The sequence below is a fragment of the Bufo bufo genome, chromosome 6 (genome assembly GCF_905171765.1).
Source record: "Bufo bufo chromosome 6, aBufBuf1.1, whole genome shotgun sequence".
Classification (NCBI taxonomy): Eukaryota; Metazoa; Chordata; class Amphibia; order Anura; family Bufonidae; genus Bufo; species Bufo bufo.
Window position 1 is genome coordinate 37,434,574 of NC_053394.1, and position 19,948 is coordinate 37,454,521.

The 19,948-nt window shown below is 44.2% G+C and overlaps 1 protein-coding gene across 1 annotated transcript in view; it reads left to right on the forward strand.

The window, feature by feature from the left end:
- The first annotated feature begins 444 nt into the window (after positions 1-444).
- LOC121003106 (canalicular multispecific organic anion transporter 1-like) overlaps positions 445-19,948 on the forward strand; it is a 198,950-nt gene continuing 179,446 nt past the window's right edge. The window contains exons 1-5 of the mRNA XM_040434685.1: positions 445-640; positions 11,839-12,012; positions 13,361-13,507; positions 13,848-13,982; positions 17,981-18,091. Of these exons, the coding sequence (XP_040290619.1) occupies positions 599-640; positions 11,839-12,012; positions 13,361-13,507; positions 13,848-13,982; positions 17,981-18,091 (609 nt within the window). The 5' untranslated portion in view covers positions 445-598. The remainder of the gene's footprint in view (positions 641-11,838; positions 12,013-13,360; positions 13,508-13,847; positions 13,983-17,980; positions 18,092-19,948) is intronic.

Consider the following 19,948-nt stretch of genomic DNA (forward strand, 5'->3'; position numbering starts at 1 on the left):
CGACAAACAAGCAATTCTTTTTATGGACAAATTAGAAAACCATAATGAGTGATAAAGATAAGTAATAAATGTGTATGGCCCAATATAGTCATAAGAACTCATCACTAGCATTTATGGTGGGCTATAAAATTATAATTACCACCAAAAGAATCTAGTCAAATACCACAAAATCATAGACTGATTAACTATGTTTTTGGACTGTCCATAAATTTCTGGACGGTTGGCTACCCTATAAATGGACCATATGTCGTCAATCTTCAGTGTTTCTATTAAAAAAAAAAAGTCACGTGACCAGAATACAAAGAGTACGTTATTCTAGGAGCCGCCTTCTGAGTCTATTCAGGACAAACTCTGCAGTTAGGAAAGCGATTAACTATAGTCCAATAGGTCTCTGATGAACTGAGATGTCCCTTCAGTAGGGTATTAACTGGAGTGGGTGGGGGAAAGAGACTTTTAAACTGCTTTTAAACTTACTGGGTGATGACAGTGCACTGGTATAAACCATGATGATTATCTAGGCATGTAATAATCCAACGTCTCAGTGTTGTCCTAGGTACCGTGGACGGGCGGCAGAAGGCTGTTCTCCCCACCTTGAAAAATGTCCAAGGCTCTGGATGACTACTGCGGCTCTGTGTTCTGGGTAAGTTCTCTTCTTATTTCTACTTGTTACGATTGTTCTGTATAGACGGGCAGTTTTTTCCTAAGCACATGGAGTTAATACATCAGAAAATATGTTGTCTGAATCTTCTCTGCTTCATTTTACCCCAAATATGCAAATAAGAATAAAAGAAAAATCTAACAAATTTCATGGCGAAAGAAAGAGTACGTAACTCTAGGAGTCGCCTTATGAGGCTGTTGAGGGAAAACTCTGCAGTTAGGAAAATGATTAACATAACTAGAGTAAAAAAAAATGTTATGGCGATCTGAAGGGAATTTGTAATATGTAATACATACTTTTCATCAATGCATTCAGGGCCGGTGCAAGGATTTTTGCCGCCCTAGGCAAGATAAAAATTGCCGCCCCCCCCTTATCAGATGATCTGCCCATATCATGGCATCACATATGTTCCACCCCTTTCTCAGCATTTAAATTAAAAGAACTGCTATGTTTCCCTTATGCCTCATTCAGACGGGCGTTGCGAGAAAATGTGCGGGTGCGTTACGGGAACACCCGCGATTTTTCCGCACGAGTGCAAAACATTGTAATGCATTTTGCACTCGTGTGAGAAAAATCGCGCGTGTTTGGTACCCAAACCCGAACTTCTTCACAGAAGTTCAGGCTTGGGATCGGTTTTCTGTAGATTGTATTATTTTCCCTTATAACATGGTTTAATGGAAAATAATAGCATTCTGAATACAGAATGCATAGTAAAACATCGCTGGAGGGGTTAAAAAATAAAATAAAAAATTTAACTCACCTTAGTCCACTTGATCGTGAACAGGACCTGAGGTGAGCATTCATTACAGGTCAAGGACCTGTGGTGACGTCACTCCGGTCATCACATGATCCATCACCATGGTAAAAGATCATGTGATGGATCATGTGATGACCGGAGTGACGTCACCACAGGTCCTTGACCTGTAATGAATGCTCACCACAGGTCCTGTTCAGTAAAGGAGACAGAAGGAGATGTCGGGCATCGCGATCAAGTGGACTAAGGTGAGTTAAATTTTTATTTATTTATTTTTTAACCCCTCCAGCGCTATTTTACTATGCATTCTGTATTCAGAATGCTATTATTTTCCCTTATAACCATGTTATAAGGGAAAATAATAATGATCGGGTCGACATCCCGATCGTCTCCTAGCAACCGTGCGTGAAAATCGCACCGCATCCGCACTTGCTTGATTTTCACGCAACCTCATTCACTTCTATGGGGCCTGCGTTGCGTGAAGAATGCAGAATATAGAGCATGCTGCGATTTTCACGCAACGCACAAGGGATGCGTGAAAATCACTGCTCATGTGAACAGCCCCGTAGAAATAATTGGGTCAGTATTCAGTGCGGGTGCAATGTGTTCAACTCACACATCGCTTCCGCGAGGAATACTCGCCCGTGTGAAAGGGGCCTTAGGGTTAATCAAGCTTCTGGTAGCTGTCTCCCTGACAGCCGCTAGAGGTCCTTCCGCGATTCTCACTGTGAAAATTACAGTGGGAAGACGCGGAACATAGTTTTGAATGCGTGCGCATGCGCATTCGCAGCAGAGAGGAGGATCGGGGAGAAGAGTTCCCAGTGAGGTGTTTTAACCCCTTCAGCCCAGTGGGAGGGGGACACGAGGGTGCCCCACTCCTAACAACTATATAGTACCAGGAAAATGAGTTTGTTTTCCTGGCACTATAGTGCTCCTTTACCACCAGTACTGCAGAGTGTCTTTTCTCTGCAGGAACAGGCTATAGACACCAGTACCACTACATTAAACTGTACTGGTTCTGGGACTATAGTGTCCTTTTAATGTGAGGTAAATTAGTTTCTAATGTAGTATTAATAACTAAACAATTAAATAATAAACATATTGCATTGTCTACTTACCACCAGGACAATAAGATGATCTGGTCTATGGCTGCAGTCTGGCTCTGGGGACTCCCTTGTCACTCTCTTCTCCCCCCTCCCTCCCTTGTCACTCTCTTCTCCCCATCCTTCCTTGTCACTCTCTTCTCCCCCCCCCCTGTCACTCTCCCCCCCTCCCTTGTCACTCTCTTCTCCCCCCCTCCCTTGTCACACTCTTCTCCCCCTCCCTTGTCACTCTCTCCCCCCTCCCTTGTGACTCTCTTCTCCCCCTCCCTCCCTTGTCACTCTCTTCTCCCCCCCCTCCCTTGTCACTCTCTTCTCCCCCCTCCCTTGTCACTCTCTTCTCCCCCTCCCTTGTCACTCTCTTCTCCCCCCTCCCTTGTCACACTCTTCTCCCCCCTCCCTTGTCACACTCTTCTCCCCCCTCCCTTGTCACACTCTTCTCCCCCCTCCCTTGTCACACTCTTCTCCCCCCTTCCTTGTCACTCTCTTCTCCCCCCTCCCTTGTCACTCTCTTCTCCCCCCCTCCCTTGTAACTCTCTTCTCCCTTCTCCCTTGTCACTCTCTTCTCCCCCCTCCCTTGTCACACTCTTCTCCCCCCTCCCTTGTCACTCTCTTCTCCCCCCTCCCTCCCTTGTCACTCTCTACACACCCCCTCCCTTGTCACTCTCGTCTCCCCCCTCCCTCCCTTGTCACTCTCTACGCCCCCCCTCCCTTGTCACTCTCTTCTCCCCCCTCCCTTGTAACTCTCTTCTCCCTCCTCCCTTGTCACTCTTTTCTCCTCCCTCCCTCCCTTGTCACTCTCTTCTCCCCCCTCCCTTGTCACTCTCTTCTGCCCCCTCCCTTGTCACTCTCTTCTCCCCCCTCCCTTGTCACTCTCTTCTCCCTCCTCCCTTGTCACTCTCTTCTCCCCCTCCCTCCCTTGTCACTCTCTTCTCCCCCCTCCCTCCCTTGTCACTCTCTTCTCCCCCCTCCCTTGTCACTTTCTTCTCTCCCCCCCCTTGTCACTCTCTTCTCTCCAATTCCTTGTCACTCTCTTCTCCCCCCTCCCTTGTCACTCTCTTCTCTCCCCTTCCTTGTCACTCTCTTCTCCCCCCTCCCTTGTCACTCTCTTTCCCCCCCTCCCTCCCTTGTCACTCTCTTCTCCCCCCTCCCTTGTCACTCTCTTCTCCCCCCTCCCTTGTCACTCTCTTCTCCCCCTCCCTTGTCACTCTCTTCTCCCCCCTCCCTTGTCACACTCTTCTCCCCCCTCCCTTGTCACACTCTTCTCCCCCCTCCCTTGTCACACTCTTCTCCCCCCTCCCTTGTCACACTCTTCTCCCCCCTTCCTTGTCACTCTCTTCTCCCCCCTCCCTTGTCACTCTCTTCTCCCCCCTCCCTTGTAACTCTCTTCTCCCTCCTCCCTTGTCACTCTCTTCTCCCCCCTCCCTTGTCACACTCTTCTCCCCCCTCCCTTGTCACTCTCTTCTCCCCCCTCCCTCCCTTGTCACTCTCTACGCACCCCCTCCCTTGTCACTCTCTTCTCCCCCCTCCCTCCCTTGTCACTCTCTACGCCCCCCCTCCCTTGTCACTCTCTTCTCCCCCCTCCCTTGTAACTCTCTTCTCCCTCCTCCCTTGTCACTCTTTTCTCCTCCCTCCCTCCCTTGTCACTCTCTTCTCCCCCCTCCCTTGTCACTCTCTTCTGCCCCCTCCCTTGTCACTCTCTTCTCCCCCCTCCCTTGTCACTCTCTTCTCCCTCCTCCCTTGTCACTCTCTTCTCCCCCTCCCTCCCTTGTCACTCTCTTCTCCCCCCTCCCTCCCTTGTCACTTTCTTCTCCCCCCTCCCTTGTCACTCTCTTCTCTCCCCCCCCTTGTCACTCTCTTCTCTCCAATTCCTTGTCACTCTCTTCTCCCCCCTCCCTTGTCACTCTCTTCTCTCCCCTTCCTTGTCACTCTCTTCTCCCCCCTCCCTTGTCACTCTCTTTCCCCCCCCCTCCCTCCCTTGTCACTCTCTTCTCCCCCCTCCCTTGTCACTCTCTTCTTCCCCCTCCCTCGTCACTCTCTTCTCCCCCCACCTTGTCACTCTCTTCTCCCCCCTCCCTCCCTTGTCACTCTCCCCCCCCTCCCTTGTCACTCTCTTCTCCCCCCCCTCCCTCCCTTGTCACTCTTTTCTCCCCCCCTCCCTCCCTTGTCACTCTTTTCTCCCCCCTCCCTTGTCACTCTCTTCTCCCCCCTCCCTTGTCACACTCTTCTCCCCCCCTCCCTTGTCACTCTCTTCTCCCCCCTACATCCTTTGTCACTCTCTTCTCCCCCCCTCCCTTGTCACTCTCTTCTCCCCCCCCTCTTGTCACTCTCTTCTCCCCCCTCCCTTGTCACTCTCTTCTCCCCCCTCCCTTGTCACTCTCTTCTCCCCCCTCCCTTGTCACTCTCTTCTCCCCCCTCCCTCCCTTGTCACTCTCTTCTCCCCCCTCCCTCCCTTGTCACTCTCTTCTCCCCCCTCCCTCCCTTGTCACTCTCTTCTCCCCCCTCCCTCCCTTGTCACTCTCTTCTCCCCACTCCCTCGTCACTCTCTTCTCCCCCCTCCCTCGTCACTCTCTTCTCCCCCCTCCCTCGTCACTCTCTTCTCCCCCCTCCCTCGTCACTCTCTTCTCCCCCCTCCCTCCCTTGTCACTCTCTTCTCCCCCCTCCCTCCTTTGTCACTTTCTTCTCCCCCCCTACCTCGTCACTCTCTTCTCCCCCCTCCCTCGTCACTCTCTTCTCCCCCCTCCCTTGTCACTCTCTTCTCCCCCCTCCCTTGTCACTCTCTTCTCTCCCCTCCCTCCCTTGTCACTCTCATTTCCCCCCCACTTGTCACTCTCATTCCCCCCTCCCTTGTCACTCTCATCCCCCTCCCTTGTCACTCTCATTTCCCCCCCACTTGTCACTCTCATTCCCCCCTCCCTTGTCACTCTCATTCCCCCCACTCCCTTGTTACTCTCATCATTTCCTCCCCCCCTTCTTTATCACTCTCATTCCCCCCCACTCCCTTGTCACTCTCATTCCCCCCCACTCCCTTGTCACTCTCATCATTTCCTCCCACTACTCCCTTGTCACTCTCACCCCCCCCACTCCCTTGTCACTCTCATAATTCCCCCCCCTCCCTTGTCACTTTCATCCCCCCACTCCATTGTCACTCTCATTCCCCCCTCCCACTCCCTTGTCACTCTCAGGGGAGGGCCCGCCGCCGCCGTACTTAAATAAAATAACTTGCAGCAACGCTTTTTTTTATACCGCACGGGGCCGGCGCCCCCTGCTAAATTGCGCCCTAGGCGGCTGCCTAGGTCGCCTTACAGGTGGCGCCGGCCCTGAATGCATTTCATGGCACTGTATGCAATGTAATATATTAATATATATATATATTCATAGAAAATCAACGCAGCACTCTTCTCGTAAAAAACGCAGTGTCTTTATTCACACATGTGACACAAAATAGGCAACGTTTCAATCCCCTTCCGGGATCCTTCTCAAGCCAAGTGCTTAGAGAAGGATCCCGGAAGGGGATTGAAACGTTGCCTATTTTGTGTCACATGTGTGAATAAAAACACTGCGTTTTTTTACAAGAAGAGTGCTGCGTTGATTTTCTATGAATATACAAGCCTGTTGTCAAAGGCGAGACGCTTGCATCGGATAATCTCTAAAGTGAGTGCTGCCGGAATTCACATACTATATATATATATATATATATTATACCTGTCCCTTATGGGGATCACAATCTAATTTACTGTATCATACACACACTGGAGGGGCAAATTTATCTGAAGCCAGTCTATCGATTAGTATGTTTTTTTTTTTGATTGGGGGACAACATAGCAGTGCTTCCGTCCACTAAAACCAATGAAGAATGCTGTGGGGCTGTACTTCCATCCAGTAAAGACACTGAAGGGTCTCCACCGTTCAGAAGTAATGGCATGTTCTAGCACAATGCCATCATAGTAACATAGTTTATAAGGCTGAAAAAAGCTCTCATTTTAGGTGCAAAAAATTTCTTCCCGACTCCAACCAGTCAATCAGAATAGCTCCCTGGATCAACGACCCCTCTGTAGTAACTATAACCTGTAATATTATTACACTCCAGAAATACATCCAGGCCCCTCTTGAACTCTTTTAGTGAACTCACCATCACCTCCTCCTCAGGCAGAGAGTTCCATAATCTCGCTGCTCTTACCGTACAGAATCCTCTTCTATGTTTTGTGTAGTAGATGGCTTTATGAGATGTGGAAACACCTTGAAACCACGCATGAAGTAACACAGACCAAAAGAATATCTATAGGGGTGTAGAAGTCATACATGGGTCCTAATGACTGTGAGGACATAAAGAATCTTCTGCCCTATGAGAAGATACCAGGATTTTAAGTGGCACATGATTTTGCAATGGGATCCAGGAGCTTAAAATTACGACACAAGCTATTAATATAGTTGAGCGGTGAAAGGCTCCAGAATTTTTTTTTATAGTTCTATGCCCAGGAATTCAGTTACAGGGCAACTGATGTTTCGTTGATCTTCCTTTGGAAATATAGATTTTATTTATTATCATTGATGTTAGGAGCCAATATTTTTTTTAAATAAAATTACATTTTAAAAATCTCAAAACATTGGGTGACAAGGGCAAATTACTAGTATTATGGCACCTGGTATGGGTTCCTAATATTAAGGAGGATCTGTCACCAGGAAATTCACTGATAAACCAGGCACAATGGGGGTCATTTATGATTCAATATACGCCACTCATTTACACCATAGGAAGCCGCGGCCTCCTCAAACAGCTGATCAGCAGGGGTTCCTGGAGCAGAGTCCACCTGTATTCTACAACAACATCAGGTTCTCTCAGGTTTCAGGTTCCCTCTACAGTACGGTACAATGTTCTTAGAACTTCCAGTTTTTAAATGACACCCCTAAGAGGTAGAAAATGGTGGAACGCCAATGAAGTATCTCATAGCACTTTAGAGTAGAGTATATGCTTGTGGCTATAGACCTGTGATGGCTAACCTCCAGCACTCCAGCTGTGGTAAAACTACAACTCCCAGGATGCACACTTGCTTGGCTGTTCTCAGAATTTCATAGAAATGAATAGAGCATGCTGGGAGTTGTAGTTTCACAACAGCTAGAGTGATGGATGTTAGAAATCACTGCTATTGCAGCGCCCGGGTCTGCAAGGGGCAGCACGTGAGGCACGATGGGCCGATTGGGGTTGTAGTAGTCTTTTACTCACGGTTAGCAGAGCATCCCTGGGCCGGCGTTCAGTGATGGAAAGGACAGCACCAGTTCCTTCGGGGCACACTCTGTTGTCCAGGGAATCCCGCCAGATGGTGTTTCTGGTGCCCTGAGTAGAATGGGTTTTTGTTAAGGTTCCTTGGCAGTAGGGTCCCTGGTGTTCATGACACCAACACGATTAGGTGCAATAGAATAAATTGAGTCCAGACCTTGTATGAAGTTCAACAGCAGCTTTACTTTCAATAAATGTTTCTCCAAACGATTTACAGACTTTGTTTTGGTTCCCAGCAGGCTTTAGCATAAACTCTGGTTGCTCTCTGACTCTGCTGTACTAAGAGGCTGAAAAGGAATCTCTGTTTCTACAGAATGCTGCAACTTCTCTCTGTAGAATATCTCTAAGTTTGTCCAGGGAACTTTACTCCTGGCTTCTGAAGCTTCAAGCTGTGGCCTCCACATCCAGCAGAGCTAAAGGTGCTCTAGCTGGCCTGGGCATAGCATGTCCAGGAGGGACGTACTCCTTCTTCCTTCCCCTAGCAGGGGGTAAGATAGACTCTTTCCTAACTAGAACCGTCCCCTCCTTAGGCTACTTTCACACTTGCGTTAGGAGCGGATCCGTCTGGTGTCTGCACAGACGGATCCGCTCCTATAATGCAAACGCTTGCATCCGTTCAGAACGGATCCGTTTGCATAACCATGAACAAAAAAAAAAAAATATATATTTTTTTTTTTTGTTCATGATAATGCAAACGGATCAGTTTTGACTATACATTGAAAGTCAATGGGGGACGGATCCGTTTGAAGATTGAGCCATACTGTGTCATCTTCAAACGGATCCGTCCCCATTGACTTCCATTATAAGTCTGGACGGATCCGTTCGCCTCCGCACGGCCAGGCGGGCACCCGAACGCTGCAAGCAGCGTTCAGGTGTCCGCTCACTGAGCGGAGCGGAGGCTGAGCGCTGGCAGGCGGATGCATTCTCAGTGGATCCGCCTCCATTGAGAATGCATCAGGGCTGGACGGCTGCGTTCGGGACCGCTCGTGAGCCCCTTCAAACGGAGCTCACGAGCGGACACCTGAACGCAGGTGTGAAAGTAGCCTTAGAGGGAGCATTAGAATGGCAAGAAGGTTCCATCCTCTGCAAATGTAGCTCTGCCAAGTCTGCTGCCACCTACTGGTGAACCAGGTACATTACAGGAACATATACAGTTACATAACATAATAGGAAATAGGAATTCACAATGTGAAAGACCTGCAATAAAGACACAGATGACATTGGATTATTCATAGGAGACAGTAGCGGGCTGGAGAAGTGGTAATAGCGCTCTGGGTCATTACACTATAGACAGTAGATTGGTATCAGCCAAACAACCCTTCCGCAGATCTGTATTACTTCTCTCTGTTGCGTTAGCATGGGACAACATTGGCTCACCAAACACGTGTTGTTTGCATAGAAAAGGACACAAATGAAAAAACTATTCCCCTTTGGCAGCACGCTCTCTAAACAGGATAATTCCCTGGCCACCATGCAAAATAAGATTAGGAATAGTTTGAGGAACATAACAAATATCAAGGTGATGAGTTGGCCTCCAAATTCTTCAGATCTGATTGTGGATCCATGGGATTGTGCTGGAAAAAAAAGTGGAATCCACGGAGGTCCCACATCGCAGTGTACAGAAACTAAAGGTTTAGCTGCTAGATAGTGACAGGACACCTTCAGAGGTCTGATGTGGTCTATGCCTGAAAGGGTCAATGCTCTGTTGGCAGCACAAGTAGAGTTGCCACCTGACCAACTTAATTAGTATTTGTGGCAGGAGGCCAATGTTAAATTAATTTTTACCAGCACATTGAAGCATCAGTATGTAATTCCTTACTCTGCTCTCTAGCTGACACCATATCTGGGGTCGCTATATGGGTTAGAAGTCCCTGCTCTGCTGTCTGATCCCATATATTGAGTCAGCACTATGATAATGAGGTGGGAGTATCCCGAGTACTGTCAGGGCTTGAGGATACACCTATTATTTAACTTTTATTCTATCTCTTAAAGACCCCTTTCACACGTGCGAGAATTCCGTGTGGGTGCGGATGCGTGCGAGAATTCCGCAAGCAAGTGCGGATGCGGTGCGATTTTCACGCATGGTTGCTAGGAGATGATCGGGATGGGGACCCGATCTTTATTATTTTCCCTTATAACATGGTTATAAGGGAAAATAATTGCATTCTTAATACAGAATGCTTAGTAAAATAGTGATGGAGGGGTTAAAAAATAAAAAAATATAATTAAACTCACCTCATCCACTTGTTCGCGCTGCCCGACTCGTCTTCTTTCTTCTTCTTTGATGACCTGGGAGGAAAAGGACCTTTGGTGACGTCACTGCGCTCATCACATGCTCCATCACATGGTCCATCACCATGGTGATGGACCATGTGATGAGCGCAGTGACGTCACCAAAAGTCCTTTTCTCCCAGGTTCTCAAAGAAGAAGAAATAAGATGAGCTGGGCAGCAGCGAACAAGTGGATGAGGTGAGTTTAATTATTTTAAAAAAAAATTAACCCCTTCATCACTATTTTACTATGCATTCTGTATTAAGAATGCTATTATTTTCCCTAAAAACCATGCTATAAGGGAAAATAATAAAATATACACAGCATCTAACCCAAACCCGAACTTCTGTGAAGAAGTCCGGGTTCGGGTCTGGGTACCAAACATGGCGATTTTTCTCACGCGCGTGCAAAACGCATTAAAATGCTTTGCACTCGCCCGGAAAAATCTTGAATTTTCCCGCGCACCCGCATCCTATCCGGCCCTCACACGTGACGGCCGTGTGAAAGAGGCCAAAGTGTCACAGCCAGGTCTTGGACCCAGGACCTTCTTTATGGGAGAATAAAACCCTAGACAGTGAGCCACTGGTAGTAATAGGAGGATTTTCTCAGGCTAAAAACAGTACACTGTATGTTGGGGTTTGTTTATTTTTTTTTTCTAAGAGGATAAAAGCAGAAGTATAATATTATATATTTTTTGCTAACTGCAAAACATTTACTGGCACAAAATAAGTGACAATTAGGGATGAGCGAATAGACTTCGGATTAAACATCCGAAGTCGATTCGCCTAAGACTGAGCGGGCGCTCAGTACAGTATCAGAATGTATTGGCTCCGATGAGCCAAAGTTATTACTTTGCGAAGTTTTACGAGACTTTAGGTAATAACAGAACTCTGGTACAGTTCCAAGGTACCACTTGCCGTAAGTCGGGCCCCCACCAACCTAATATTGATGGCCTATCCTGAGTTTAGGTCATGAATATATTCAACTTCCAGAAAACACCTGTTGGGTCTTGTAGGTTTAGGCTGATACTGGCTTGGCTGAGAGTATCGCCTAATTGTTGCAAGAAATGTTAATTGTTACATGTATTGAATTTATGTAATCGGAATAGACCCTAATTATGTAAGTTTGTTTTAAGGATGGTTCATATAATATTTGTATATAATGAACTTAAAACCTATCTTCATTCAAGAGGCTGGGTCTGTATTTAAGTTAGAGCCTGACCTGGAGTTTGAATTTATTTTGGAGTCGGAGCCTAGGGTCTTTATTCATGTTGGGGGTCTGATCTGGAGTCTGAATTTATTTTGGAGTTTTGCTCTGTGGTTTGAATCTATTTTTGGGCCTAGGGTTGTTTTGAGGCTTAGTCTGGGGCCTGTATTTAAAGTAGAGTCTGATCTTGAGTCTGGATTTATTTTTGTCTGAGCTTAGGGACTTTCATGTTGGGGGTCTGATCTGGAGTTTGAATTTATTTTGGAGTCTAAGCCTGGGGTCTTTATTCTTGCTGGGTGTCTGAATTGATTAGAGTCTGAGTCTGATTCTAGGCTGTTTATTTATTTATTTTTTACATTACTTGTGATTGAAACGCATTAGTTTAGGGTGTGTCCTGTATCGATGGATGATAGGATTTTAAAAATATTGTACACTGGACGTCACTTCTTTAGGATCTACCTGATGCCACTGTTCATAGGAAAGCAAATATGATTACCACTACATAGATAAAGGTTTACAAGTCATCTCTGGTCTACAAAGCCTGGAGTCCTGACTCTTCTTCTCTTCACAGAATTCTTCTCTGCTGGAGAGTCCTGATCCGGATTTGACGATATGTTTTCAGCAGACAGTTCTGGTTTGGATCCCTCTGATCTTCTTTTGGCTTTGTGCACCTTGGCAGCTGCTCAACTTGTGTCAATCAGACAAAGTGAAATCCCCTATTACTAAGCTGTATCTGACCAAGCAGGTAAGTCACCCAGACATTAAAATCCTGACAAAAGAGCACTTGGGCCTGTCGACCTGATCATAAAATGGTTGTTCTTGTGCAGGATTACAAAAAAAGGTTTGCTTGCTTTTTTTCCCCTTTTTCCTAAAAACAGTGCCACATCTGTCCATAGGCTGTGTCTGGTATTGCAACTCATCTGTATTCAAGTGAATGCATTGAACTGCTATACCAGACACAACCTGTATACAGATGTGGCGCTGTTTCTGGAAAAAAAAATCAAACCTTTTTTTCTAATCCTGGACAACCTTTACATTTTTACTTAGGCCTCGTGCCACACGACCATATATGCTTTAGTATGTTTTGCGATCCATGCATACCAGCCATGTGCATGCCGCCATTTTCTTTATCCCTTCTGCAGAAATGTCCTATCCTTGTTTGCAAAATGGACAAGTATAGGACATGTTCTAATTAATTTTACAGGATTGAGGCGCGGACATATGGATACAGACAGCATTACTGCTACCCTGCAGGTGCACTGTTTAGGTGCTAAAAATGTTGTTGGGGACATAAAGTTGCCATCTTAAAGCTCAGTATAATAGAAAAACATGGCTGCTTTGTATTAGACCCAGCGCCATTCCTGTGCATGGGTTGTGCCTGGTATTGCAGCTTCACAGCTTCATTCTAGAGAATGGGATTGAGCTGCAATACCAGACACAACCTGTGTACAGGTGTGGCACTATTTTTGATCTAATCCTGTAGATCTATCGGTGATGGTGATGGCACCTTTAGGCCACCTGAGCACAGCTGAGCTGTGGTGTAATATACAGGTGAAACTCGAAAAATTTGAATATTTTGCAAAAATAATTTAAAGGCTCTGGAACCCTTTGCAGGTGTTATGGATTAATTAGCTGACTAGAGTGTGACACTTTGAGCCTAGAATATTGTACCTTTTCACAATATTCTCATTTTCTGAGATTGTGACTTTGGGGGTTCATAAGCTGTAAGCCATAATCCTCCAAATTATAACAAAGGCTTGAAATATCTCGCTTTGCATGTAATGAGTCTATCTCATATATTAGTTTCACCTTTTTAAGTTGCATTACTGAAATAAATGAACTTTGCACGATATTCTAATTTTTCGAGTTTCACCTCTATAGGATGATGGAAGGTATAATATAGGTAGGTGTACACACACAGATATAAAAGGTTGTGTTTCCCTTGTCAAATTTCGTGTTCTTTTGATTTGAAAAGGGTCAAAGGGTTTGTCCGAGATTAGCCCAGAAACAGCGCCACTCCTGTCCACAGGTTGTGTCTGGTATTGATTACAGTGTGAACCTGTCCCTTTAGGTTTACGTTTCCTCTTTTACAGATCCTGACGTTATTACTTTTATGCACTTCGATTGCTGGAATCGGCATCACAATATCAGAACATGTGGACGGACAGTCAAGCGCCAACTCTGCCAAAATACTTCCTACCGTCCTCTATGTAAATCCGGCCCTCCATGCTGTAACATGGGTAAGAACTGTTTGGATGATCTGTCCTGAATGTTATATAAAATACTAGTACAATCATTTTTCACCTCTGGCCTGGAAAACATTAGAATGGAGTTTGTGTGTTTGTGAGGCACGGGCTATTGATTTTTCCCTCCCCTATGCTTTGCACTGCAGCTCTGCCTGTTCAGATTAGTTGCTGTCTGTATTCCAAAGGTCCCCAGGAGATTTGCACCAAACTCAATAACAAGTGTGCCTTGTGTGAATGTGACCTGATATACTCCTCATCTCTATTCAGAATAATTTATGTCTTATATTGGCACTCAAAACATGTAGTCTGATTGTACATCTTCCTGTGCACTTAGATCTTGGTATTAATAGTCCACCATGGCCGAAGGCACTGTGTCCGGACAGACACTGGAGCCCTCTTCATCTTCTGGACTCTTTCCGTCGTTTGTGGGATTTTTCCATTTCAGTCTCTAATCCGAGTTGCACTGAATGTAAGTAATAACGTTGTACCATATAAAACACTATATATTATAAAACACCATTTATTATTAAACTCTATATAATATAAAACACCATCTAATGTAATATTATCATATAAACACCATCTAATATAAAACTATATATAAAAAAATAAAAAGCACCAGGTAATATAGAACAGTTTATGATCTGAAACACTATGCAATGCCAAACTATATATATATACACACTCACCTAAAGAATTATTAGGAACACCATACTAATACGGTGTTGGAACCCCTTTTGCCTTCAGAACTGCCTTAATTCTACGTGGCATTGATTCCACAAGGTGCTGATAGCATTCTTTAGAAATGTTGGCCCATATTGATAGGATAGCATCTTGCAGTTGATGGAGATTTGAGGGATGCACATCCAGGGCACGAAGCTCCCGTTCCACCACATCCCAAAGATGCTCTATTGGGTTGAGATCTGGTGACTGTGGGGGCCATTTTAGTACAGTGAACTCATTGTCATGTTCAAGAAACCAATTTGAAATGATTCGAGCTTTGTGACATGGTGCATTATCCTGCTGGAAGTAGCCATCAGAGGATGGATACATGTTCTCATTCTGTTTACGCCAAATTCGGACTCTACCATTTGAATGTCTCAACAGAAATCGAGACTCATCAGACCAGGCAACATTTTTCCAGTCTTCAACAGTCCAATTTTGGTGAGCTCGTGCAAATTGTAGCCTCTTTTTCCTATTTGTAGTGGAGATGAGTGGTACCCGGTGGGGTCTTCTGCTGTTGTAGCCCATCCGCCTCAAGGTTGTGCGTGTTGTGGCTTCACAAATGCTTTGCTGCATACCTCGGTTGTAATGAGTGGTTATTTCAGTCAACGTTGCTCTTCTATCAGCTTGAATCAGTCGGCCCATTCTCCTCTGACCTCTAGCATCCACAAGACATTTTCGCCCACAGGACTGCCGCATACTGGATGTTTTTCCCTTTTCACACCATTCTTTGTAAACCCTAGAAATGGTTGTGCGTGAAAATCCCAGTAACTGAGCAGATTGTGAAATACTCAGACCGGCCCGTCTGGCACCAACAACCATGCCACGCTCAAAATTGCTTAAATCACCTTTCATTCCCATTCTGACATTCAGTTTGGAGTTCAGGAGATTGTCTTGACCAGGACCACCCCCCTAAATGCACTGAAGCAACTGCCATGTGATTGGTTGACTAGATAATTGCATTAATGAGAAATAGAACAGGTGTTCCTAATAATTCTTTAGGTGAGTGTATATATATATATATATATATATAATATAATGTAAAAGATTGGATAATATAAAAAACACCAAATATAGAACACTTGAGAATATAAAGCCCCATAGAATTTAAAACACTATATATTATAACATAATATAAAACACAATGTAATATAAAACAATAGCTAATATAAACCCCCTTGTAATATAAAACTATGTATATTGTAAAACAATATAATATGAAACAATATAAATATATAATATAAAACACTACATCATAAAATAATATAAAATGTTAGGTAATGTAAAATAAAATATAACATGCTATAATATGAAACACTTTATAATATAAACACCATGTCATATAAAACACTTTATAATAAAAATAAGATATAATATAAAAAATACATAATATTAGACGGCATATAATTTAAAACACTGTATGATATAGAACACTATACAATGAAAAACATTATATATTATAAAAATAATGTAACAATATAAAACATTTATTAAGACAGGCGTTTTACACTTAATAATGACGATATCTGGTGAAGAGGCGCCAGCCTCTACATAACTTCGGCACATCCAGCACCAGTCTAAATTTAAGACGGCTTCCTTGCTGGCTTACATTTAGACCATTTTCTACGCCTAATTGGCTCACCCACATCACGCCCACTTTTTTAGACCTGGGGTAAGTGGGGAAAAGTCGCACATTGCGGCGCAAATAACCTTTCTAATATAGGCGTATTTCAGGTTAATAAATGACCCCCTATGTAATATAAAATGGCGCATTAAACCCTATTTCATGTAAAATACCATATAATATGAAAGACTTTATAGAATACTATATAATGCTAATATATTTTATAGTAATGAAACTAAACCTCTCCAGGAGACCACGGCTTTCAGACAACCACCCCTGATCACGATCACATTTTCTGTGACAGATTTTTTAATTCCCTAAGGCTGGTTTCACACGAGCGAGTTTAATGCATTGAACTTGAAGCATACAGTCAGGTCCATAAATATTGGGACATCAACACAATTCTAACATTTCTGGCTCTATACACCACCACAATGGATTTGAAATGAAATGAACAAGATGTGCTTTAACTGCAGACTGTCAGCTTTAATTTGAGGGTGTTTACATCCAAATCAGGTGAACGGTGTAGGATTTACAACAGTTTGCATATGTGCATAACATTCCACTTCTTTCCCATAGAAAACTCTTTGGTTGCTTTTGCAGTATGCTTTGGGTCATTGTCCATCTGCACTGTGAAGCGCCGTCCAATGAGTTCTGAAGCATTTGGCTGAATATGAGCAGATAATATTGCCCAAAACACTTCAGAATTCATCCTGCTGCTTTTGTCAGCAGTCACATCATCAATAAATACAAGAGAACCAGTTCCATTGGCAGCCATACATGCCCACGCCATGACACTACAACCACCATGCTTCACTGATGAGGTGGTATGCTTAGGATCATGAACAGTTCCTTTCCTTCTCCATACTCTTCTCTTCCCATCACTCTGGTACAAGTTGATCTTGGTCTCATCTGTCCATAGGCTGTTGTTCCAGAACTGTGAAGGCTTTTTTAGATGTCGTTTGGCAAACTCTAATCTGGCCTTCCTGTTTTTGAGGCTCACCAATGGTTTTCATCTTGTGGTGAACCCTCTGTATTCACTCTGGTGAAGTCCTCTCTTGATTGTTGACTTTGACACACATACACCTACCTCCTGGAGAGTGTTCTTGATCTGACCAACTGTTGTGAAGGGTATTTTCTTCACCAGGAAAGAATTTTTCTGTCATCCACCACAGTTGTTTTCTGTGGTCTTCCGGGTCTTTTGGTGTTGCTGAGCTCACCGGTGCGTTCCTTCTTTTTAAGAATGTTCCAAACAGTTGTTTTGGCCACCCCTCATGTTTTTGCTATTTCTCTGATGGGTTTGTTTTGTGTTTTTAGCCTAATGATGGCTTGCTTCACTGATAGTGACAGCTCTTTGGATCTCATCTTGAAAGTTGACAGCAACAGATTCCAAATGCAAATAGCACACGTGAAATGAACTCTGGACCTTTTATCTGCTCATTGTAATTGGGATAATGAGGGAATAACACACACCTGGCCATGGAACAGCTGAGAAGCCAATTGTCCCATTACTTTTGGTCCCTTAACAAGTGGGAGGCACATATGCAAACTGTTGTAATTCCTACACCGTTCACCCTCAAATTAAAGCTGACAGTCTGCAGTTAAAGCACATCTTGTTCGTTTCATTTCAAATCCATTGTGGTTTTGTATAGAGCCAAAAATGTTAGAATTGTGTCGATGTCCCAATATTTATGGACCTGACTTTATGTCCGTGAGAGCTCCCGTCCTGACCTACATAGCACTGATAGGAATGCATAGCATTTTATTGATTTATGATCCTATGTAACCCTCACAGTTCTGGAATGTACCGTTTAACACTGACATAATGCTGTCGGTGTTATCTGGCTGAAAACTGCCACAGCAATAACCACTTGAAATAGGCTGGTTTTAGGGGATTAATTTTTTGCCATAGTGGATCTCCCTCTACTTTCAATCTTTGGATTGCAAAGGTTGAAAACTGCAGAAAAAAACCTACTGTACAGCAACTATTGACATGTTTTGGATGGTCATCTCAAAGACTCTACACAGCATCAAGGTGCACACGATGAGTATTTGGATATGACCACAACATGTCCGTCTCCTATAAAACGTTTTCATACGTCTCTTCTTTTTATTAACAGGGAGATATTCCGGATCTTCCCCGGTTCTGTTTGTTTTTCATCTCGTTTGGTCTTCAGGTTCTTATTCTTTTCATCTCTTCCATCTCAGAAACCAGCGATCTCTCAAAAAAGGTAAGGAAAGTCATGAGGATAATGATGTCTAACTCGGCCAGGATAATGTCCCCCACTAATTTTCTTCAAATTTACTCAAATGTATAAGCAGGGTTGCCAGGTGAGGCGGTCGCCTCAGGCATCAGGGGCAATGGGCTGGGGGTGGGGGGGGGGCAGCTGAAGGTCTATGGGCCGAAGAGAATGGATTAGGCTAAGAAATTGGCATTGGGGGAGGGGGGGTGCTGTTTGAGTTTTCGCCTCAGGCAGCAGAAAGGCTAGGTGCAGCCCTGTGTACAAGGAGTTTCATAAGATTCTTGTCATATTTGCCACAAAGATAAAACAGGATCCTATAGGTTGGCTTTTTACCTGTCAGATCCTATTGTTTCCCCAATGGGATAGGAAGGTTTTAGCAGGAGAAATAGGGCAATTCCTCCAGTCTTTCCCAAACATGACCAGCAGTAAGACTTGAAAATAAGACAGCTATTACTTAGTGATAAAGGGAGGTTGTACTTATCGAAATTAGAGATTTATGTCTATCTCTGTATTCCGTCCCTTTTATTCTGTTCCTAAACTGTTGTCTTTGTTTCCTATATAATCCGCTTATTCTGTGTATTATATACACCCCTCCAGTCCTTCATATACCCCAGGAGTAACATACAACCCTCACAGATACTTAAATATAAAAATAGTTTACTGATAACATAGAGATAACAAAGCAATGCACATTATACATGAAGATACAGACACTACAAATAAGGCAGTACATAGATGACACAACCACACACAGCTGCCTCGGTTCCTGCCCTCCCTGGATGCTAAGCAAATGTGGTTAATAATGTGTATGTACAGTTGCAAGAAAAAGTATGTGAACCCTTTGGAATGATATGGATTTCTGCACAAATTGGTCATAAAATGTGATCTGATCTTCATCTAAGTTAGAACAATAGACAATCACAGTCTGCTCAAACTAATAACACACAAAGAATTAAATGTTACCATGTTTTTATTGAACACACCATGTAAACATTCACAGTGCAGGTGGAAAAAGTATGTGAACCCTTGGATTTAATAACTGGTTAAACCTCCTTTGGCAGCAATAACTCCAACCAAACGTTTCCTGTAGTTGCAGATCAGACGTGCACAACGGTCAGGAGTAATTCTTGACCATTCCTCTTTACAGAACTGTTTCAGTTCAGCAATATTCTTTGGACGTCTGGTGTGAATCGCTTTCTTGAGGTCATGCCACAGCATCTCAATCGGGTTGAGGTCAGGACTCTGACTTGGCCACTCCAGAAGGCGTATTTTCTTCTGTTTAAGCCATTCTGTTGTTGATTTACTTCAATGCTTTGGGTCGTTGTCCTGTAGCAACACCCATCTTCTGTTGAGCTTCAGCTGGTGGACAGATGGCCTAAAGTTCTCCTGCAAAATGTCTTGATAAACTTGGGAATTCATTTTTCCTTCGATGATAGCAATCCGTCCAGGTCCTGACGCAGCAAAGCAGCCCCAAACCATGATGCCCCCACCGCCATACTTCATAGTTGGGATGAGGTTTTGATGTTGGTGTGCTGTGCCTCTTTTTCTCCACACATAGTGTTGTGTGTTTCTTCCAAACAACTCAAATTTGGTTTCATCTGTCCACAGAATATTTTGCCAGTACTGCTGTGGAACATCCAGGTGCTCTTTTGCAAACTGTAAACGTGCAGCAATGTTTTTTTGGACAGCAGTAGCTTCCTCTGTGGTATCCTCCCATGAAATCCATTCTTGTTTAGTGTTTTACGTATCGTAGATTCGCTAACAGGGATGTTAGCATATGCCAGAGACTTTTGTAAGTCTTTAGCTGACACTCTAGGATTTTTATTCACCTCATTGAGCAGATTG